This window comes from Zosterops lateralis (assembly GCF_965231275.1).
Source record: "Zosterops lateralis genome assembly, chromosome: 5".
Classification (NCBI taxonomy): Eukaryota; Metazoa; Chordata; class Aves; order Passeriformes; family Zosteropidae; genus Zosterops; species Zosterops lateralis.
In genome coordinates this window covers 1,492,632-1,516,714 of record NC_139766.1, presented here as the reverse complement: position 1 = coordinate 1,516,714, position 24,083 = coordinate 1,492,632, and the positions used below count along the sequence as shown (strand labels likewise).

The 24,083-nt window shown below is 40.4% G+C and overlaps 1 protein-coding gene and 2 long non-coding RNA genes across 4 annotated transcripts in view; 2 read left to right on the top strand and 1 right to left on the bottom strand.

Annotated features, from left to right (window-relative positions):
* Positions 1-24,083, top strand: part of LOC310909700 — a 534,801-nt gene that overhangs the window by 275,241 nt on the left and 235,477 nt on the right. The window lies entirely within an intron of this gene.
* CYP26B1 (cytochrome P450 family 26 subfamily B member 1) overlaps positions 1-24,083 on the bottom strand; it is a 50,299-nt gene that overhangs the window by 22,085 nt on the left and 4,131 nt on the right. Inside the window, exon 2 of one of the 2 annotated variants that reach the window (XM_083861701.1) lies at positions 14,049-14,273. The exons of the other annotated variant lie outside the window; for it this stretch is intronic. Coding sequence (XP_083717827.1) covers positions 14,049-14,273 — 225 coding nt within the window. The remainder of the gene's footprint in view (positions 1-14,048; positions 14,274-24,083) is intronic. 2 annotated transcript variants of the gene reach the window in all.
* Positions 6,438-7,709, top strand: LOC310909655. The gene is made up of 2 exons (XR_014590132.1): positions 6,438-7,102; positions 7,518-7,709. It is a non-coding gene; the product is annotated as an uncharacterized lncRNA (long non-coding RNA).

The window sequence follows — 24,083 nt, the reverse complement described above, 5'->3', positions numbered from 1 at the left end:
CTCCAAGACTTTGCTTTCCATCCCAAACCCTTTAAGGTCTTGCTTTCAATCCCAAACCCTCCAAGATTTTACTTTCGATCTCAAACTCTCCAAGACTTTGCTTTCCATCCCAAACCCTTTAAGGCCTTGCAAATCCTCCAAGGCTTTGCTTTCCATCCCAAATCCGTTAAGATTTTACTTTCGATCCCAAACCCTCCAAAGTCTTGCTTTCAATCCCAAACCCTCCAAGACTTTACTTTCAATCCCAAACCCTTTAAGGTCTTGCTTTCAATCCCAAACCTGCCAAGGCTTTGCTTTCCATCCCAAACCCTTTAAGGCCTTGCAAACCCTCCAAGGCTTTGCTTTCCATCCCAAATCCTTTAAGATTTTACTTTTGATCCCAAACCCTCCAAGACTTTGCTTTCGATGCAAAATCCTTTAAGATCTTGCTTTCAATCCCAAACCTTCCAAGACTTTACTTTCAATCCCAAACTTTCCAAGACTTTGCTTTCAATCCCAAATCCTCCAAGATTTTACTTTCGATCCCAAACTCTCCAAGACTTTGCTTTCAATCCCAAACCTGCCAAGGCTTTGCTTTCAATCCCAAACCCTTTAAGGCCTTGCAAACCCTCCAAGACTTTGCTTTCCATCCCAAATCCTTTAAGGTCCTGCTTTCAATCCCAAACCCTTTAAGGTCTTGTTTTCAATCCCAAACCCTCCAAGATTTTACTTTTGATCCCAAACCTTCCAAAGTCTTGCTTTCAATCCCAAACCCTTCAAGACTTTGCTTTCAATCCCAAACCCTCCAAGGCTTTACTTTCCATCCCAAATCCTTTAAGATTTTACTTTCGATCCCAAACCCTCCAAGACTTTACTTTCGATCCCAAATATTTTAAGGCTGAGGTTAAAAAGGCTGAGCAGGACCTGCCTCAACCTCCCGAAAATTCCCTCCCCAGCAAAATTCCAGCGAGGAATTTCAGCCGAATTTATGGCTGTACCAAAAAGCACTTGGGGTTCATCGGCTTTGGAGCGCTGCTGCTCCAAGCGTCCTCTCCCTATTTATTTGTGGAGAAAAAGGAGAATGAAATTCACCTCTGGAGGTGGGAGGGAGGGGAGAACGACCCCACATCCCATGTGGATGTCACAGCAAAAAAATGGGAGCGGAAAAGGTGGGAAAAGAAAAGGTGGGAGCAGAAAAAATGGAGAAGAAAAGGTGGGAGAAGGAAAAGGTGGGAGAAGAAAAGGTGGGAGCAGAAAAGGTGGAGAAGAAAAGGTGGGGCGGAAAAGGTGGGAGCAGAAAAGGTGGGAAAAGAAAAGGTGGAGCAGAAAAGGTGGGAAAAGAAAAGGTGGGAACAGAAAAGGTGGGAAAAGAAAAGGTGGAGCAGAAAAGGTGGGAGCAGAAAAGGTGGGAAAAGAAAAGGTGGAGCAGAAAAGGTGGGAGCAGAAAAGGTGGGAGAAGAAAAGGTGGGAGCAGAAAAGGTGGAGCAGAAAAGGTGGGAGAAAAAAAGGTGGAGCAGAAAAGGTGGAGCAGAAAAGGTGGAGCAGAAAAGGTGGGAGCAGAAAAGGTGGGAGCAGAAAAGGTGGGAGAAAAAAAGGTGGAGCAGAAAAGGTGGAGCAGAAAAGGTGGGAGAAGAAAAGGTGGGAGCAGAAAAGGTGGAGAAGAAAAGGTGGGGCGGAAAAGGTGGAAGCAAAAAAGGTGGGAAAAGAAAAGGTGGGGCACACAGAATAAAAAAAATCCTAAAAAAACACCCTTTTAACAACCTAGTTTGGGTTTTTTCTGTAGGAAAAGCTCCATCCTTCCACCTCCCATCCCTAAATCCTCCTCTAGGCCTCACCTCAATCCCAACCTTTCCCTCCTCCCCCAAACCAACCCTACAGCAGCTGGTTTATATTTGCCTGTAAATTTACGGCCCCTTTTTGTGTTTTTAATCCCCCTCGAGAAACTAAACGATGGGCAAAGCCCTGGACTTTTCCACTCGGTGCTAATGAGCTCTGCCTCGGAGGGAAGAGCGTTAATTGCGGTGTGTTAATGAGCAATGGAGATTTGGACTCCCCCAAGACAAACCAAGGAACTCCTGGAATTCTCTGGGTGTCTCTCTGGGCACAGCTCAGACTTGACCTAAACCCTAAAAACTCTAAAGTCATTTCCAATCCCCATTTCCTTCTCCACCAGGATCCCCTGGAGCGCTGAATTCCTGCAGGAATTAGATCCCATAAAAGCAGAGACTGCATTATCCCATCAGATCAGGGGTGTTTTGCCCTCCTATTAACCATCCCAGAATAAACACTCCCAGAATTTGGGGTTTCAAAGATGGGAATGGGAATTGAAGGGGCTGATCCCACCTTTCCCATGTGGATCCTGCTCTGGGAATCTCCTTCCTGGCCCTGGGCACTGCTCAGACTTGACCTAAACCCTAAAAAACTCTCAAGTCATTTCCAGTCCCCATTTCCTTCTCCACCAGGATCCCCTGGAGCGCTGAATTCCTGCAGGAATTAGATCCCATAAAAGCAGAGACTACATTATCCCTTCAGATCAGGGTTGTTTTGCCCTCCTATTAACCATCCCGGAATCAACATTCCCAAAATTTGGGGTTTCAAAGATGGGAATGGGAATTGAAAGGGCTGATCCCACTTTTCCCACGTGGATCCTGCTCTGGGAATCTCCTTCCTGGCCCTGGGCGCTGCTCAGACTTGACCTAAACCCTAAAAACTCTAAAGTCATTTCCAGTTCCCATTTCCTTCTCCACCAGGATCCCCTGGAGGGCTGAATTCCAGCTTCCCAATGGAATTAGATCCCATAAAAGCAGAGACTGCATTATCCCATCAGATCAGGGTTGTTTTGGCCTCCTTTCAACAATCCCAGAATCAACACTCCCAAAATTTGGAGTTTCACAGGTGGGAATGGGAATTGGGAATTGCAGAGGTCGGGCAAGGACAAGATGGGATGAGATGGGACAAGGATGGAGGGAAGAGATGATTCCAGACAAAAAAAAAATCCAGCAGGGGTGGCCCAGATCCTTCTCCTACATCAACACAAAATTCCTGATCCAGCCTGGCCTGGATAAATCCCAGAAAAGTGGGAGAGGAGTTTTGGAGCTGCTTTAATTTATTCCCTGAGAACTGCTCTGATCACCCAGATCTGCCCGAGGGCAAAGAGGGGATTCCCTGATCCAGGAATTTTCCCTGTTCCCAGCCCTGCTCCAGGCTGATTCCAAATCCTCTCTATAATTGGAGAGTTCATTTCCCAAATCAGGGAGGTTTTCCTCAATTTATAGGAATTTTCAATGCCAGTGATACCTGCAATGAGGGCATTCCATGATCCAGAAATTTTCCCTGCCACAGGAATTCCCAGCCTTCCATCCTGCCCCAAGCTGATTCCATACCTTGGGATCCTCTCTCTGTAACTACAGGGTTCATTTCCCAAAATAGGGAGTTTTTTCCTTAATTTACAGGAGTTTTCAATGCCGGTAACATCTGTAATGAGGGCATTCCCTGATCCAGGAATTTTCCCTGTTCTCAGCCCTTCATCCTGCTCCACATCCCTGCTCCAGGCTGACTCCAATCCCTCTTTAAAACCGGAGAGTTCATTTCCCAAAACAGGGAGGGTTTTCCTCAATTTATAGGAATTTTCAATGCCAGTGACACCTGCAATGAGGGAATTCCCTGATCCAGGAATTTTCCTTGTTTCCATCCCCACCATCCCTGCTCCAGGCTGACTCCAATCCCTCTTTAAAACTGGAGAGTTCATTTCCCAAAACAGGGAGGTTTTTCCCAATTTACAGGAATTTTCTGTGCCAGTGACACCTGCAATGAGGGCATTCCATAATCCAGGAATTTTCCCTGTTCCCAGCCCTACTCCAGGCTGATTCCAATCCCTCTTTAAAACTGGAGAGTTCATTTCTCAAAACAGGGAGTTTTCCCCCAATTTACAGGAATTTTCAATGCCAGTGACACCTGCAATGAGGGCGTTCCATGATCCAGGAATTTTCCCTGTTCCCATCCCTGCTCCAAACTGATTCCAATCCCTCTTTAAAACTGAAAAATTCATTTCCCAAAACAGGGATGTTTTTCCTCAATTTATAGGAATTTTCAATGCCAGTGACATCTGCAATGAGGGCATTCCCAGCCTTCCATCCTGCCCCACATCCCTGCTCCAAAGCTGATTCCATTTCCTGGGATCTCCTCTCTATAACTGCAGGGTTCATTTCCCAAAACAGGGAGGTTTTTCCTCAATTTATAGGAATTTTCAATGCCAGTGACACCTGCAATGAGGGCATTCCCTGATCCAGGAATTTTCCCTCTTCCTGACCCTGCTCCAGGCTGATTCCAATCCCTCTTTAAAACTGGAGAGTTCATTTCCCAAAACAAGGAGGTCTTCCTCAATTTATAGGACTTTTCAATGCCAGTGACACCTGCAATGAGGGCATTCCCTGATCCAGGAATTTTCCCTGTTCCCAGCTCTCCATCCCTGCTCCAAACTGATTCCAATCCCTCTTTAAAACTGCAGGGTTCATTTCCCAAAACAGGGAGGTTTTCCCCAATTTATAGGAATTTTCAATGCCAGTGACACCTGCAATGAGGGAATTCCCTGATCCAGGAATTTTCCCTGTTCCCAGCCCTGCTCCAAACTAATTCCAATCCCTCTTTAAAACTGAAAAATTCATTTCCCAAAACAGGGAGGTTTTCCTCAATTTATAGGACTTTTCAATGCCACTGACACCTGCAATGAGGGCATTCCCTGATCCAGGAATTTTCCCTCTTCCCAGCCCTGCTCCAGGCTGGCTCCAATCCCTCTTTAAAACTGGAGAATTCATTTCCCAAAACAGGGAGTTTTCCCCCAATTTACAGGAATTTTCAATGCCAGTGACACCTGCAATGAGGGAATTCCCTGATCCAGGAATTCCCAGCCTTCCAATCCTGCCCCAAGCTGATTCCATATCCTGAAATCCCCTCTCTCTCTAACTGAAGACTTAATTTCCCAAAACGAGGAGTTTTTTCCCCAATTTATAGGAATTTTTACAGCCTCCTGGAGGGGAAACCGGATAAATTTGGGGATGGGGAAAAAAAGCAGAGAACTTCCACAGGGTTCGGATTGGGATCCCTCTGAGCCTCCCAAAATTTACCAACCTACAGAATCCAACACTTCTGGATATTCTATATGGGATAAAAAAATCCATAAATATTCCAAAAAACACCTGGGACAGGGAAACAGGGAAAAAGAAAGAAGAAGAAAAACTCCAACACCCAACTCATCCCAACTTATCCCCGTTCCCACCCGCGCGTTCTCCCATCCCGGAATTCCACCAAGGAGCTGAAATTCCTTGGAAAACTCCAGCCAGGAGGAGGAGGAGGAGGAGGAGGAGCAGAAGATCCCTGGCCAGGATCCCAAGAAACCCTCCTGCTGCAGGAACATGTTGGGTTTGGAGCTCATCCTCACATCCCCGGGGACAATCTGGAGAACCGCGGAGCTCCTGCCAGGGATGGAGGTGCCGGAAATAAACGCGGGTTTTTGGGGAAAAGAGGATTTATGGGAGGAGGGGGATTTATGGCCACCAGGCAAGAGAGGGAGATGATCCCAAATGGTTGGAGGGGCTCTGCTGTCCCTAATTTTGGTCGAAATTCCGCTGCAGGTGAGGGAATTCCGTGTCAGATTCGGGCAAGATCGCGAGGAAACAAATGAAAAAAGGAATGAGTGAAGGGTCAAGATCTGAGATAAGGTAAAACCCAAAATCTGAGAGGATCACGAGGAAACAAATGGAAAAAAAGGGTCGAGCTCTGAGATAAAGCAAAACCCAAAATCTGACAAGATCACAAGGAAACAAATTAAAAAATGAACAAGTGAAGGGTCGAGCTCTGAGATAAAGCAAAACCCAAAATCTGACAAGATCACAAGGAAACAAATGGAAAAAAAAAAGGAAAGAGCGAAGGGTTGAGCTCTGAGATAAAGCAAAACCCAAAATCTGACAAGATCACGAGGAAACAAGTGGAAAAAAAGGGTCGAGATCTGAGATAAAGCAAAAGTCAAAATCTGACAAGATCACGAGGAACCAAGTGAAAAAAGGAACAAGCGAAGGGAAAACCCAAATTCTGACAAGATCACGAGGGAACAAGTGAAAAAAGGAACGAGCGAAGGGAAAATCCAAAATCTGACAAGATCACAAGGAAATAAATAAAAAAAGGAAAGAGTGAAGGGTCGAGATCTGAGATAAAGCAAAACCCAAAATCTGACAAGATCATGAGGAAACAAATGGAAAAAAAGGGTCGAGCTCTGAGATAAAGCAAAAGTCAAAATGTGACAAGATCACAAGGAAACAAATGGATAAAGGAAAGAGTGAAGGGTCGAGATCTGAGATTAAAGCAAAACCCAAAATCTGACAAGATCACGAGGAAACAAGTGGAAAAAAAGGGTCGAGATCTGAGATAAAGCAAAACTCAAAATTTGACAAGATCACGAGGAACCAAGTGAAAAAAGGAACGAGCGAAGGGAAAACCCAAAATCTGACAAGATCACAAGGAAACAAATTAAAAAATGAACAAGTGAAGGGTCGAGCTCTGAGATAAAGCAAAACCCAAAATCTGACAAGATCACAAGGAAACAAGTGAAAAAAGGAACGAGCGAAGGGAAAACCCAAATCTGACAAGATCGCAAGGAAACAAATGGAAAAAAAAAAGGAAAGAGCGAAGGGTTGAGTTCTGAGATAAAGCAAAACCCAAAATCTGAGAGGATCACGAGGAAACAAATGGAAAAAAAGGGTCGAGCTCTGAGATAAAGCAAAACCCAAAATCTGACAAGATCGCAAGGAAACAAATGGGAAAAAAGGAACGAGAGAAGGGTCAAGATCGGAGATAAAGCAAAACCCAAAATCTGACAAGATCACGAGGAACCAAGTGAAAAAAGGAACAAGCGAAGGGAAAACCCAAAATCTGACAAGATCACAAGGAAATAAATAAAAAAAGGAAAGAGTGAAGGGTCGAGATCTGAGATGAAGCAAAACCCAAAATCTGACAAGATCACGAGGAAACAAATGAAAAAAGGAACAAGAGAAGGGTCAAGATCTGAGATAAAGTAAAACCCAAAATTTGACAAGATCACAAAGAAACAAATGAAAAAAAAAAGGAAAGAGTGAAGGGTTGAGCAGAACCCAAATCTGACAAGATCACAAGGAAACAAATGGAAAAAAAGGGTCAAGCTCTGAGATAAAGCAAAACTCAAAATCTGACAAGATCACAAGGAAACAAATGGGAAAAAAGGAAAGAGCGAAGGGTCGAGCTCTGAGATAAAGCAAAACCCAAAATTTGACAAGATCACAAGAAAACAAATTTAAAAAGGAACGAACAAAGGGTTGAGCTCTGAGATAAAGTAAAACTCAAAATCTGACAAGATCACAAGGAAACAAATGGAAAAAGGAACGAGTGAAGGGAAAACCCAAAATCTGACAAGATCACGAGGAAACAAATGGAAAAAAGGGTCGAGCTCTGAGATAAAGCAAAAGTCAAAATCTGACAAGATCACAAGGAAACAAATGAAAAAAGGAAAGAGCGAAGGGTCAAGATCTGAGATAAAGCAAAACCCAAAATCTGACAAGATCACGAGGAAACAAGTGAAAAAAGGAACAAACGAAGGGAAAACCCAAAATCTGACAAGATCACAAGGAAACAAATGGATAAAGGAAAGAGTGAAGGGTCGAGCTCTGAGATAAAGCAAAACCCAAAATGTGACAAGATCACAAGGAACCAAGTGAAAAAAGGAAAGAGCGAAGGGAAAACCCAAAATCTGACAAGATCACAAGGAAATAAATAAAAAAAGGAAAGAGTGAAGGGTCGAGCTCTGAGATAAAGCAAAACCCAAAATCTGACAAGATCACAAGGAAATAAATAAAAAAAGGAAAGAGTGAAGGGTCGAGATCTGAGATGAAGCAAAACCCAAAATCTGACAAGATCACGAGGAAACAAATAAAAAAAGGAACAAGCGAAGGGTCAAGATCTGAGATAAAGCAAAACCCAAAATTTGACAAGATCACAAAGAAACAAATGGAAAAAAAAAAGGAAAGAGTGAAGGGTCGAGTTCTGAGATAAAGCAAAACCCAAAATCTGAGAGGTCACAAAGAACCAGGAAAACCCCACAAGGCTTTAAACCGGATCATCGTCCACCAAAATAATAATAAATAAAAGGATTTCTCAGGAAATCTTTTTTCCACAGAACTCCCAACTGCTCCCAATATTTTAATTTTTGGGGGAAATTGGGGGATCCTGTGGAAAATCCCTTTTCCAAGTTTTTCTGGCAGGTCAAGAAGAGAAATTTGGGCTCGGTTTTAAGATTTAACAAAAAAATTAGCAGGAGATGGGGATGAAAAAAAAAAAATATATTGAGGATAAAACGCCCAAATTCCAGAGCTGAGCCCACTGGAGTCGGTTTGAGGCGATGAAAGAGAAAAGAATTAAAAATTCTTTAAATATAATTAATTCTGGAGCGTCCCAGATCCAGAAAAAAGAGTTTTGTGGGAGCTCAAGGAGAAACAAGGAATGTGAGAAGGAGTCGGGGTCATCCCGGGACGGGGTTTTGTTGGGATTCCTGAGCTCAGGGGAGGATTTTGGCCACCTCCTGGTGCAGGAATGAAGGATTTAGGAGTTCATTGGGGTTGAGGAGTTAATTGGGGTTGAGGAGTTAATTGGGATTGAGGAATGAATTGAGAATCAGGAATTTTGTGGGGTCGGAATCACAAGCGGCGCCAAAAAATCTCGGAATTACGGAAAATGGCTTTGAGTTGATCGTAATTGAAGATGATCAATTGAAGATGATCAATTGAAGATGATCAATTGAGGATGATCAATTGAAGATGATCAATTGAAGATGATCAATTGAAGATGATCAATTGAGGATGATCAATTGAAGATGATCATTGATGATGATCAATTGAAGATGATCAATTGAAGATGATCAATTGAGGATGATCAATTGAAGATGATCAATTGAAGATGATCAATTGAGGATGATCAATTGAGGATGATCAATTGAAGATGATCAATTGAGGATGATCAATTGAAGATGATCAATTGAAGATGATCAATTGAGGATGATCAATTGAAGATGATCAATTGAGGATGATCAATTCCACTCCCGCTGTCCCAGATGCTCCAAATCCCATCCCAATCCAGCCTTGGACATTCCCAGAGATCCAGGAGCAACCACAACAAATCTGGGAATTCCATCCCAGCCCCTCCCAGGGAAAAATTCCTTCCTAAACATCCAACAACCCATCAGAACACCAAAAAAAAACCCCAACAATTTTAAAAAAAGGGTTTTGAGGAGACCTTTTAAGAACTCAAAACATCCCAAAAAAGCTTTTTTCGGGTTTCAGAGTTCAGGCTTGGCCGGGTGGTTTTTATTCCCAGTGGGAAAAATCTGGGAGAGTGAGAAAACACCGGGAAAAGCCGTGGAGGGGAGAAAGGAAAAACCTCTGCAGGGTTTGCCCAGCCCGGCCCTGGTGCCGATCCCAAAGGCAGCAGGATCCCACAGAGGTCAGGCCTCCCTTTTCCGTGACCCCACAAGGCACAGTTCTGCTCCCCAGGCCGGAATTCCGTGGTTTTGTCCAGCCCACGGCGAGTAAAGGTCACCAGAGAGGAGCCAAAAATAATCCAGAGGGTGAAAGGAGGGTGAGAGGAGCAGGGAATGGGAACGGAGGCACCTTCAGATCTCTGGGTAAGGAATAAACCTGACCTGGATGGGGAAGAAAAACTTTCACTGGACAGGGAATAAACCCTTCATAGACAGGGAATAAACAACCTTTCCTGGATAGGGAATAAACCTGCCCTGGATTGGGAATAAGCCCTCCATGGATAAGGAATAAACCCTCCATGGATAAGGAATAAACCCTCCATGGATAAGGAATAAACTTGCCCTGGATAGGGAATAAAAACTCTTCCAGGCTGGGGAATAAACCCTCCATGGATAGGGAATAAAAACTCTCCCTGGACAGGGAATAAACCCTCCCAGAATTGGGAATAAAAACCCTCCCTGGACAGGGAATAAACCTGCCCTGGATGGGGAATAAACCCTCCCTGGATAGGGAATAAAAACCTTCACTGGATGGGGAATAAACCCTCCATGGATTGGGAATAAAAACTCCCCCTGGATAGGGAGTAAACCCTTCCTGGATGGGGAATAAAAGCCCTCTGGTTAGGGAATAAACCCTCCCTGAATTGGGAATAAAAACCCTCCCTGGACAGGGAATAAACCTGCCCTGGATAGGGAATAAACCCTCCATGGATTGGGAATAAAAACCCTCCATGGATGAGGAATAAACTTGCCCTAGATAGGGAATAAAAACTCTCCCTGGATAGGGAATAAACCCTTCATGGATAGGGAATAAAAGCTCTCCCTGGACAGGGAATAAACCCTCCATGAATTTGGAATAAAAACCCTCCATGGATAAGGAATAAAAACACTCCCTGGATTGAGAATAAACCCTCTCTGGATAGGGAATAAAAGCCCTCTGGATAGGGAATAAACCCTCCCTGAATTGGGAATAAAAATCCTCCCTGGACAGGGAATAAACCTGCCCTGGATTGGGAATAAACCCTCCCTGAATTGGGAATAAAACCCCTCCCTGGACAGGGAATAAACCTGCCCTGGATGGGGAATAAACCTGCCCTGGATAGGGAATAAACCCTCCATGGATGGAGAATAAAAACTCTCCATGGATTGGGAATAAACCTGCCCTGGATTGGGAATAAACTCTCCATGGATTGGGAATAAACCTGCCCTGGATTGGGAATAAAAACACTCCCTGGATGGGGAATAAACCTGCCCTGGATGGGGAATAAACCCTCCATGGATGGAGAATAAAAACTCTCCATGGATTGGGAATAAACCTGCCCTGGATTGGGAATAAAAACTCTCCCTGGATGGGGAATAAACCTGCCCTGGATTGGGAATAAAAACACTCCCTGGGCTGGGAATAAACTCTCCATGGATTGGGAATAAACCTGCCCTGGATTGGGAATAAACTCTCCATGAATTGGGAATAAACCTGCCCTGGATTGGGAATAAAAACTCTCCCAGGATGGGGAATAAACCTGCCCTGGATGGGGAATAAAAACACTCCCTGGGCTGGGAATAAACTCTCCATGGATTGGGAATAAACCTGCCCTGGATTGGGAATAAACTCTCCATGAATTGGGAATAAACCTGCCCTGGATTGGGAATAAAAACTCTCCCAGGATGGGGAATAAACCTGCCCTGGATGGGGAATAAAAACACTCCCTGGGCTGGGAATAAACTCTCCATGGATTGGGAATAAACCTGCCCTGGATTGGGAATAAACCCTCCCTGGATTGGGAATAAACTCTCCATGGATTGGGAATAAAAATACTCCCTTGATGGGGAATAAACCCTCCCTAGACAGGCAATAAATAAACTCAAAATAAACTCATCATTCCCAAATTCCTGCACCTCTCCTGCGCCATCACCATTCCCCTTGGCTTGGGAAAAAAATTAAAATCTCAATTTTTAAGGGAAAAAAAACCCCAAAACTGGAGGCCCTGAGTCAGTCCTGGTTTGGGACAGGGACAGCCACAACTTTTTTTTGTGGGTTTTTTTTTTTAGGATTTTTGTTTTGTTTTGTCACTCCTAAAAAATTGTGACTAACGGGTGTCATGTGCTGTTTGTTTTTTTTCCCCCAGGAGAAAAAGAGGGAAGGAATTTAAATTTTATTTTTATTTTTTTGGAGGGTTTGGAAGGGATTTTTCAGCCTCCAAAATAGGAACAGGGAGGGAGGGAGGGATGGGGACGTGTCCCCAGTGGTGTCACCAACCCGAAGATGTCTGGGGACACGTCCCTGCTCCTTCTTCATCCCAAATTATTCCCAGCCCAGATCCAGATGGGAAAGGGCCACCGGTGTCACCGGTGCCACCAGTGCCACCAGTGCCATCAGTGTCACCAGTGCCACCAGTGTCACCAGTGTCACCAGCCCTGCAGCACAGGGGACACAGGGACTGTCCCCAAGGCAGGCTGGGGGTCTGTGGGGGGACTGTCACCTCAGGGTGACAATAAAGGGGCTCAGTGTCCCCAAACTGGCTGTGCTGGTGATGTCACCTGAGGGTGACACAAAAGGGTCTCTGTCCCCAAACCAGGATGATTTGGGGGGTTCTAAGGGTGGTGTCACCTCAGGGTGACACTGAAGGGTCTCAATGCCACCAAACCAGGCTGATCTGGGGGTCCCAGTGTCCCCAAACCAGGGGTTGACACAAAAGGGTCTCAGTGTCCCCAAACTGTCTGTCCCAGGGGTGTCACTTCATGGTGACACTGAAGGGTCTCTGTCCCCAAACCAGGATGATTTGGGGTTCTAAGGGTGGTGTCACTTCAGGGTGACACTAAAGGGGCTCAGTGTCACCAAACCAAGGCTGATCTGGTGGTGTCACCTCCAGGTGACTCTAAAAGGTCTCGGCACCTCAAACCAGGCTGATCTGGGGGTGTCACCTCAGGGTGACACAAAAGGGTCTCAGCACCACAAATTGTCTGTCCCAAGGGTGTCACCTCAGGGTGACACTGAAGGGTCTCAGTGTCCCCAAACCAGGGGGTGACACTAAAGAGTCTCAGCACCCCAAACTCAGCTGTCCTGGGAGTGTCACCTCAGGGTGACAATAAAGAGTCTCAGCACCCCCAAACCACCACAAAACCAGGCTGGTCTGGGGGTTCTAAGGGTGGTGTCACCTCAGGGTGACACTGAAGGGTCTTAGTGTCCCCAAACCAGGGAGTGACACGAAAAGGTCTCAGCACCGCAAAGCACCCCAAGCCAGGCTGGTCTCAGGGTTCTAAGGGTGGTGTCACCTCAGGGTGACTCTAAAAGGTCTCAGCACCACAAACCACCCCAAACCAGGGAGTGACACTAAAGGGTCTCAGCACCCCAAACTCTCTGTCCCAAGGGTGTCACCTCAGGGTGACACTGAAGGGTCTCAGTGTCACCAAACCAAGGCTGATCTGGGGTTCTAAGGGTGGTGTCACCTCAGGGTGACACTAAAGGGGCTCAGTGTCACCAAACCAAGGCTGATCTGGGGGTGTCACCTCAAGGTGGCACAAAAGGGTCTCAGCACCTCAAATTGTTTGTCCCAAGGGTGTCACCTCAGGGTGACACTGAAGGGTCTCAGTGTCCCCAAACTGTCTGTCCTGGGACTGTCACCTCAGGGTGACACTGAAGGGGCTCAATGTCCCCAAACTCTCTGTCCCAGGGGTGTCACTTCATGGTGACACTAAAGGGTCTCAGTGTCCCCAAACCAGGATGATTTCGGGGGTTCTAAGGGTGATGTCACCTCAGGGTGACACTAAAAGGTCCCAGCACCCCGAACTGTCTGTCCCAAGGGTGTCACCTCAGGAAAAACAGGAATAAAAGGAGGGGGAAAACAGGAATAAAAGGAGAGAAAAAACGAGAATAAAAGGGGGAAAACAAGAACAAACGTGAAAAACAAACGAGAATAAAAGCGGAAAAATGAGGAAAAGAAAGAGGAAAAAAAGTGGGGAAAAAACAGAAAAAAAAGCAGAAAAAAAGGGGAAAAAATCAGAAAAAAGCAGAAAAAAATCAGAAGAAAGCAGAATAAAAACAGGAAAAAAAATCAGAAAAAAAGTTGGAAAAAAGAGGAAAAAATCAGAAAAAAATTTAGAAGAAATTAGAAAAAAAGCTAGAAAAATCAGAAAAAATTAGAAAAAAAGATCAGAAAAAAAATTAGAATAAATCTGAATAAAAACAGAATAGAAACAGAAAAAATCAGAAAAAAAATCAGAAAAAAGGGGAAAAATCAGAAAAAAATTTAGAAAAAAATCAGGAAAAAAAGGAAAAAAATCAGAAAAAAATTCAGAAGAAATTAAAAAAAAAGGGGAAAAATCAGAAAAAAAAATTAGAAAAAAATCAGAAAAAAATCAGAAAAAAATCAGAAAAAAACCCCAAAAAAATTGAAAAAAAAAAAAAAGAAAAAAAATCAGAAAAAAAAAACCCCAAAAAATCAGAATAAAACCCCAAAAAAATTGAAAAAAAATGAGGAAAAAAATAGGAAAAAATTCCGAATGACACACCAACCTTCCTCTTGTGCCGGTGGATGTCTCCGATGGAGTTGGCCACGGTGTTGGGCCCCAGCAGCATGCGCGTGCTGCGCGGCCACTCGGTGCTCACCAGGTGATGTTCCCCCATGAGGATCTTGCGCACGTTCTCGGCCCCCGTTACCCGCACCAGGGGCCGCCCCAGCAGGTGCGTCTTGAACACGTTCCCGTAACGCGCCCGGCGCGACGATTGGAAACACGAGCCCTGGAAATGGAGGGGAAAAATGAAGTTTTATGGGGTTTTTTTTAAATTATTTTTGGGGATTTTTTTGGGGATTTTTTGGGATTTTTTTGGGATTTTTTGGGATTTTTTTGGGATTTTTTATGGAATTTTTGGGGGGGTTTTTGGGGATTTTTTGGGATTTTTTTGGGATTTTTTATGGATTTTTTGGGGGGTTTTTTGGAGATTTTTTTAATGGATTTTTTGGGGGGTTTTGGGGGTTTTTTTATGGTCTTTTGGGGCTTTTGGGATTTTTTATGGATTTTTTGGGGGATTTTTTATGGGGTTTTGGGGATTTTTTGGGATTTTTTATGGATTTTTTGGGGGGTTTTTTGGAGATTTTTTTATGGATTTTTTGGGGGTTTTTGGGGGGATTTTTGGGGGGGTTTTGGGGATTTTTTGGGATTTTTTTGGGATTTTTTATGGATTTTTTGAGGGGTTTTTTGGGATTTTTTTATGGGGTTTTGGGGCTTTTTATGGATTTTTTGAGGGATTTTTTAGGGTTTTTTGGGGATTTTTTTTTTGGATTTTTTATGGATTTTTTTGGGATTTTTTATGGATTTTTTGGGGGGTTTTTTGGAGATTTTTTTATGGATTTTTTGGGGGTTTTTGGGGGGTTTTTTGGGGGGTTTTTTTGGGATTTTTGAGGGATTTTTTGGGTATTTTTTATGGGGTTTTTTGGGATTTTTTGGGATTTTTTTTTTTGGGATTTTTTATGGGGTTTTTTGGGATTTTTTTGGGATTTTTTATGGGGTTTTGGGGGGTGTTTGGGATTTTTAATGGATTTTTTGGTAGTTTTTTGGGAGATTTTTTGGGGGATTTTTTGGAGATTTTTTTGGGATTTTTAATGGGTTTTTTTGGGGATTTTTTTGGGATTTTTTAAGGATTTTTGAACACGTTCCCGTAACGCGCCCGGCGCGACGATTGGAAACAGGAGCCCTGGAAATGGAGGGGAAAAATGAAGTTTTATGGGTTTTTTTTTTTATTATTTTTTGGGATTTTTTGGGGGATTTTTTGGGGATTTTTTTGGGGATTTTTTTGGGGATTTTTTGGGATTTTTTTGGGATTTTTTATGGATTTTTTATGGATTTTTTATGGATTTTTTTATGGATTTTTAATGGATTTTTTGGGGATTTTTTGGGATTTTTTATGGATTTTTTATGGATTTTTTGGGTTTTTTTCTGGAATTTTTTGGGGGTTTTTGGGGATTTTTTGGGATTTTTTTGGGATTTTTTGGGGTTTTTTTGGGATTTTTTTGGGATTTTTTTATGGATTTTTTGGGGGTTTTTGGGGGGTTTTTTATGGGGTTTTGGGTTTTTTTTGGGGATTTTTTTGGGATTTTTTATGGATTTTTTGAGGGATTTTTTGGGATTTTTTATGGGGTTTTGGGGCTTTTTATGGATTTTTTTTTGGGATTTTTTAGGGTTTTTTTGGGATTTTTTTGGGATTTTTTATGGGTTTTTGGGGGGTGTTTGGGATTTTTAATGGATTTTTTGGTAGTTTTTTGGGAGATTTTTTGGGGGATTTTTTGGAGATTTTTTTGGGATTTTTAATGGGGTTTTTTGGGGATTTTTTGGGGATTTTTTAAGGATTTTTGAACACGTTCCCGTAACGCGCCTGACGCGACGATTGGAAACACGAGCCCTGGAAATGGAGGGGAAAAATGAAGTTTTATGGGGTTTTTTTTAAATTATTTTTGGGGATTTTTTGGGGATTTTTTGGGGTTTTTTTCTGGAATTTTTTGGGGGTTTTTGGGGATTTTTTGGGATTTTTTGGGGATTTTTTTGGATTTTTTGGGGATTTTTTATGGATTTTTTGGGGGGTTTTTTGGGGATTTTTTATGGATTTTTCGGGGGGTTTTTGGGGGGTTTTTTTGGGGGGTTTTTTTGGGGTTTTTTTTGGGATTTTTGAGGGATTTTTTGGGTATTTTTTATGGGGTTTTTTGGGATTTTTTTTTTGGGATTTTTTATGGGGTTTTTTGGGATTTTTTATGGATTTTTTGGGGGTTTTTTGGGGTTTTTTTGGGATTTTTTTGCGATTTTTTATGGATTTTTTGGGGATTTTTTTAATGGGGTTTTGGGGGGGTTTTGGGGGTTTTGGGGTTTTTTGGGATTTTTTGGGGATTTTTTATGGATTTTTTTGCGTTTTTTTGGGATTTTTGAGGGATTTTTTGGGATTTTCAATGAGTTTTTTTGGGGGATTTTTTATGGGTTTTTGGGGGATGTTTGGGATTTTTTAATGGATTTTTGGGGGGTTTTTTTGGGATTTTTGGGAGGTTTTTTGGGATTTTTTTATGATTTTTTTGGGGGTTTTTTTGAGGGTTTTTTGGGGGATTTTTTTATGGATTTTTTGAGGGATTTTTGGGATTTTTTTATGGATTTTGGGGGGATTTTTTTGGGATTTTTGGGGGTTTTTTTGGATTTTTTGGGGGGGTTTTGGGGCTTTTTATGGATTTTTTGAGGGATTTTTTAGGGTTTTTTTGGGATTTTTTGGGATTTTTTTTTGGATTTTTTATGGATTTTTTGGCGGTTTTTGGGGGGATTTTTGGGGGGTTTGGGGGGATTTTTTTGGATTTTTTGGGGATTTTTTATGGATTTTTTGGGTTTTTTTCTGGAATTTTTTGGGGGTTTTTGGGGATTTTTTTGGATTTTTTGGGGATTTTTTATGGATTTTTTGGGGGGGTTTTTGGAGATTTTTTTATGGATTTTTTGGGGATTTTTTGGGGTTTTTTTATGGCGTTTTGGGGTTTTTTGGGGATTTTTTTGGGATTTTTTATGGATTTTTTGGAGATTTTTTGGAGGTTTTTTTGGGGATTTTTGGGGGTTTTTTGGATTTTTTTGGGGATTTTTTTGGGGATTTTTGGGATTTTTTGAGGGATTTTTGGGGGGATATTTTATGGGGTTTTGGGGGGTGTTTGGGATTTTTAATGGATTTTTTTGGGATTTTGGGGGTTTTTTGGGATTTTTTGGGGGGGTTTTGGGGTTTTTTATGGATTTTTTGAGGGATTTTTTGGGGTTTTTAATGGGTTTTTCGGGGATGTTTGGGGGGTTTTTTGGGGGTTTTTATGGATTTTTTTTGGATTTTTTTTTTTAATTTGGGGGATTTTTGGGGGGGGGTTGGGATTTTTTAATGGATTTTTTGAGGGATTTTTGTGGTTTTTTGGGGGGGATTTTTTATGTGCTTTTGGTGGTTTTTTGGAGGTTATTGATGGTTTATTGGGGGTTTTTTTTGGGGTGTTTTTTGGGTGTTTTTTTGATGTCTTTTGGAGGTTTTTTTGGTGTTTTTTTGATGGTTTATTCGGGATGGTTTTTGGTGGTTTTTGGTGGTTTTTTTGGTGGGTTTTAGGAGGTTTTTTGGTGCTTTCTGGGTTTTTTGGTGTTTTTTGGAGGGTTTTTTGGGTGATTTTTGGGGTTTTTGGGGTTTCTTTGGGGGTGTTTTTGGGTGGTTTTTGGAGGGTCCTTTTGGTTTTTTGGGATTTTTTGGTTTTGGGGGTTCTTAGGGTATTTTGGGGGGTTTGGGGGTTATTTGGGAGGGTTTTTTGGTGGTTTTTGGGGTTTTTTTGGTGTTTATTTGGGAGGGTTTTTAGGGTGTTTTGATGGTTATTTCGGGTTCTTTGGGAGGGTTTTTTTTTAGGGTTTTGGGTTTTGGAGGGGTCTTGAGTTTGGGGTTTTTATGGTGTTTTGGAGGTTTTTTTGGGGGTTTGGGTTTTTTTGGGGGTTGTGGTTTTTTGGTGGTTTTTTTGGGTTTTTTGGGGAGTTGGGGGGGTTTGGGGTGGTTTTTTTCTTTTTTTTCTCTCTCTTTTTTTTCTCCCCTTTTTCCCCTCTTTTTTCCCCCCTTTTTTTTTCCCTTCTTTTTTTTCCTCCTCTTCCCCCCCTTTCCCCCCTCTTTTTTCCCCCTTTTTTTTCTTCCATTTTCCCCTCTTTTTTCCCCTCTTTTTTCCCCTCTCTTTTTATCCCTTCCCCCCCTTTTCCCTCTTTTTTTATTTTCCCCCCTCTTTTTTCCCCCCTCTTTTTCTCTCCCCTTTTCTCCCCCTCTTTTTCCCCTCCTCTTTTTTCCCCCTCTTTTATTTCCCCTTTTTTCCCCTCTTTTATTTCCCCTTTTTTTCCCCCTTTTTTTTTTCTCCCCTTCCCCCTCTATTTTTCTCCTCTTTTTTTTTCCTTCCCCCTCTTTTCTCCCCTTCCCCCTCTTTTTTCCCCCTATTTTTTCTCCCCTTCTCCCCTTCCCCCCCCTTTTTTCTCCTCTCTTTTTTTCCTCTTTTTTTCCCCTCATTTTTTCCCCTCTTTTCCCCCCTCTTTTTTTCCACTCTTTTTTTCCCCTCTTTCTCCCCTCTTTTTTTATTCCCCCCCTTTTCCCCCTCTTTCTTTATTCCCCCCTCTTTTTTCCCCCTCTCTTTTTTTTCTTCCCTTCCCCCCCTTTTTTTCCCCTTTTTTCCCCTCTTTTTTCCCCTTTTCCCCCTCTTTTCCCCCCCTTTTTTCCCTTCTTTTTTTCCTCTTTTTCCCCTTTTTTCCCTTCCCCCCTTATTTTTCCCCTCTTTTTTCCCCTCTTTTTTTCCCTCTTTTTTCCATTTTTCCCTAATTTTTTTCCTTCTTTTTTCCCCCTCTTTTTCCTCTTTCCCCCCCTTTTCCCCCCTTTCTCCCCATTTTTCCCCTTTTTTTCCTCTTTCCCCCCCCTTTTTTTTCCCTTTTTTCCCCTTATTTTTCCCCTCTTTTTCCCCCCCTTTTTCCCCCTCTTTTTTTCCCCTTTTTTTCCCCCACTTCTTTTTCCTCACCTTTTTTCCCCTCCATTTTCCCCTCTTTTTTCCCCCTCTTTTTTTATTTTTTCCCCCCTATTTTTTTCCTTCTCCCCCCCCTTTTTCCCCCTCTTTTTCCCCTCTTTTTTCCCCTTTTTTCCCTCCTTTTCTCCCTCTTTTTTTTTCTCTTTTTTCCTCTTTTTTTTCCCTCTTTTTTATTTTTTTTTTCCTCTATTTCACCCCCCTCTTTTACATTTCCCCCCCTTTATTTCCCCCCTTTCCCTCCTCTCTCAAAACTCATTTTTTCTTCCTAAACTCCCAAAAAAACCCCCAAAAAACCCTAAAAAAATAAAACCACCATCATTTCTCCCGCCTAAGTAACTCTCCAGATTTCAGGGGGGACTTTAATAACTTTCCCACATGCTCCAGGCACTTTTTTTTATTTTATTTTATATTTTTTTTTTCATCTAAAGCTGCACCAACAGAAAAAAAAAAAAAAAAAAAAAAAAAAGGGGGGAGGTCTCTACTCCTTAAAAAAATAAATTAAATAAATAAAAAGAAAAAGGTGGAGATTTTAAATTTATTTTAAAACAAAAGCGCGGTTGTGGAGTTTCCAGGTGACCCCCCTGGTATATTTTTTATTATTTTTTTAATTTTTTTTTTGCTTGATCTACGTAAATATAATTAAAAAGTCCTTTTTGTGGCGTTTAATAAAGAGTTATTTGTACAACATTTCCAGGGGCAGCACAAAGAGCACCTTTATTTGAGAGACTGGAGGAGCTGAGTCCAATTTATACCAAAAAAAAAAAAAAAATTAAATTATTTTTTATATATTTTTTTAATTTTTTTTTTTTTTTTAGCTGTCGTGTTCTGTATTAAAAAAAATAAAAAGAGAGAAAAACCCTTTTTTGGTCCCCATATTAAAAAAATAATTAAAAAATCTGATTTTTTTAAAAAAATATAATTTTTTAACCCTTTCAACGCCACAACCGAGCGGGATTTCCCCTCCTGTCGGTGACAACTGGGATAATTCATTTTTTATTTTTTATTTTATTTATTTATTTTTTATTTTTTTTTCTCCTGGAGAAGGAGGAGGAGGGTGGGGAAAACCCTCGCCTTGGGGGTTCCCTCTTGGGATGTTCTGAGTTCCCAACACATCCAGGAATAAAAAAAAAAAAAAATCTCAATTTTTTTCCTCCTTTTTTTGCATTTTTTTCTCCTGGATTTTTAATTTTTTTTTTTTTTTTTGGTAAAAGGGGGGGATCCCTCTCTGCATTTTTTCCTCCCTTTTTTTCCTGGATTTTTAAATTATTTTTAATTTTTTTTTTTTTTTTTTAAGTAAAGTGGGGGGATCCCTCTCCTTCCTTTTAATTTTTAATTTATTTTTTTGGGGAGGGACCTGGATTTTTTAGGGGGTTTTTTGGGGGGGTGAATCTGGATTTTTTAGGGGTTTTTTTAGAGTTTTTTTTGGGGGGGGAAATCCAGATTTTTTAGGGGTTTTTTTTGGGGGGGGACCAGGACTTTTTAGGACTTTTTTGGGGGGGGAAATCCAGATTTTTTAGGGTTTTTTTGGGGGGGAAACCCGGATTTTTTAGGGGTTTTTTTTGGGAGGGAATTTGGATGTTTTAGGGTTTTTTTTGGGGGGGAATCCAGATTTTTAGGGTTTTTTTTAGGGAGGGAATTTGGATTTTTTAGGGTTTTTTTGGGGGGGAAATCCGGATTTTTTAGGGGTTTTTTTGGGGTGGATCTGGATTTTTTAGGGTTTTTTTGGGGGGGATCCGGATTTTTTTAGGGTTTTTTTGGGGGCGACAAGGAAATCCCCCCCCCAAATCCCAGACTCGGATTTTTTAGGGGTTTTTTTGGGGGGAATCCGGATTTTTTAGGGTTTTTTTTTTGGGGGGGATCTGGATTTTTTTAGGGGAGATTCGGATTTTTTAGGGGTTTTTTTAGGGTTTTTGGGGGGGAATCAGGATTTTTTAGGGGTTTTTTTTTAGGGGTTTTTTTTGGGGGGGAGATCTGGATTTTTTAGGGGTTTTTTAGGGTTTTTTGGGGGGAAATCCGGATTTTTTAGGGGTTTTTGGGGGGAATCAGGATTTTTTAGGGTTTTTTTTGGGGGAATCAGGATTTTTTAGGGTTTTAGGGCAGAGGAGGAAGGGAAGGGAAGGGAAGGGGGTTGGATGCAAAACCCGAGAAGGTTCATGATGCAACCGGGAGGGAAAAATGAACGTGGAGACACGAAAAATAATAAATATATAAGGGGAATATATATATATATATATATACATATATATATATATATATATATACACATACATATAAATATATATATATACACACATATAGATACATATATATATATAAAGCGCGAAAAAGCCCCCAAAACACTCTTAAAATAATAATAAAAAATAAAATAAATAATAATAAAAAATAATAAAATAATTATAAAATAATAATAATAGTAAAAAATTAAAATAATAATAAAAATAATAATAAAAAATGATTTAGAATAATAACAAACAGTAATAAATAACAATGAAAAATAATAAAAAATAATGAAACAAAAACAATAAAAAATAAAAATAAAAAAAATAAAAAAATAAAAAATAAATAGTAAAATAAGAAAAAATAAAAAAATAAAAAAATAAAAAAATAAATAGTAAAATAATAAAATAATAAAAAAATAAAAAAATAAATAGTAAAATAATAAAAAATAATAAAAATAATAAAAATAATAAAAAATAACAATAAAAAATAATAATAAACAATAAGAAAAAAACAATAAAAAATAATAATAAATCATAAGAAAAATAAAAATAATTTAAAAAATAATAATAAATAACAAGAAAAAAATAAGAAAAAAAATAACAAAAAATACTAAACCAAACCCAACAACAAGAAAACCACCACCAATAACTAACAATAATAAATAATAATAACAACAATAATAATAAACAACAAAACCCCCTTTTCCTTACTGATGAGAAAAACAATAACTAACCATAATAAATAATAATAACAATATAAAAATAAATAACCCCCCCGGTTACCTGCAGCAGCCAGTGGAAGGTCTCCCCCACCATACCAATATTACCAATAATACCAATAATACCAATAATAACAATAATAAATACCAATAATCCCGGTATAAATACCTGGAGCAGCCAGTGGAAGGTCTCCCCCACCATACCAATAATACCAATAATAATAACAATAATACCAATAATAAATCCCAATATAACTACCTGGAGCAGCCAGTGGAAGGTCTCCCCCCCCATACCAATAATACCAATAATACCAATAATAACAATAATAATAATATAAATAACCCCCGGTTACCTCCAGCAGCCAGTGGAAGGTCTCCCCCACCATAACAATAATACCAATAATACCAATAATAACAATAATAAATAATCCCAGTATAAATACCTGCAGCAGCCAGTGGACGGTCTCCCCCACCATACCAATAATACCAATAATACCAATAATAAATAATAATAATAAATAACAATATAACTACCTGGAGCAGCCAGTGGAAGGTCTCCCCCACCATACCAATAATACCAATAATAAATAATAATAATAATAAACAGTGTAAATACCTGGAGCAGCCAGTGGAAGGTCTCCCCCCCCATACCAATACCAATACCAATAATACCAATAATAAATAATAATAATAATAAACAATATAAATGTTACCTGTAGCAGCCAGTGGAAGGTCTCCCCCACCATACCAATAATAATAACAATAATACCAATAATAAATAACAATGTAAATACCTGGAGCAGCCAGTGGAAGGTCTCCCCCACCACACCAATAATACCAATAATAATAACAATAATAACAATAATTAATACCAATATAAATACCTGGAGCAGCCAGTGGAAGGTCTCCCCCACCATACCAATACCAATAACAATAATACCAATAATACCAATAATAAATAATAATAATAATAAACAATATAACTACCTGTAGCAGCCAGTGGAAGGTCTCCCCCCCCATACCAATAATACCAATAATAATAACAATAATACCAATAATAAATACCAATATAACTACCTGGAGCAGCCAGTGGAAGGTCTCCCCCCCCATACCAATAACAATAATAATAACAATAATAACAATAATAACAATAATTAATAACAGTATAAATACCTGTAGCAGCCAGTGGAAGGTCTCCCCCACCATACCAATAAATAATAGTAATAATAATAATAATAACAATAATAACAATACCTGGAGCAGCTAGTGGAAGGTCTCCCCCCCATACCAACAATACCAATAATACCAATAATAAATAATACCAATAATAAACAATGTAACTACCTGCAGCAGCCAGTGGAAGGTCTCCCCCACCATACCAATAATACCAATAATACCAATAATAAATAATAATAATAAATAACAATGTAAATACCTGGAGCAGCCAGTGGAAGGTCTCTCCCACAATACCAATAATAAATAACAATAATACCAATAATAAATAACAATATAACTACCTGTAGCAGCCAGTGGAAGGTCTCCCCCCCCATACCAATAATACCAATAATACCAATAATACCAACAATACCAATAATACCAATAATACCAATAATAAATAATAATAATAAATAACAATGTAACTACCTGCAGCAGCCAGTGGAAGGTCTCCCCCACCATACCAATACCAATAACAATAATACCAATAATAACAATAATAAATAATAATAATAATAAACAATGTAACTACCTGCAGCAGCCAGTGGAAGGTCTCCCCCACCATACCAATACCAATACCAATAATACCAATAATACCAATAATAAATAATAATAATAATAAACAATATAAATGTTACCTGTAGCAGCCAGTGGAAGGTCTCCCCCACCATACCAATAACAATACCAATAATACCAATAATACCAATAATAAATAATAATAATAAATAACAATATAACTACCTGGAGCAGCCAGTGGAAGGTCTCCCCCCCCATACCAATAACAATAACAATAATAATAACAATAATAACAATAATTAAGAACAGTATAAATACCTGTAGCAGCCAGTGGAAGGTCTCCCCCACCATA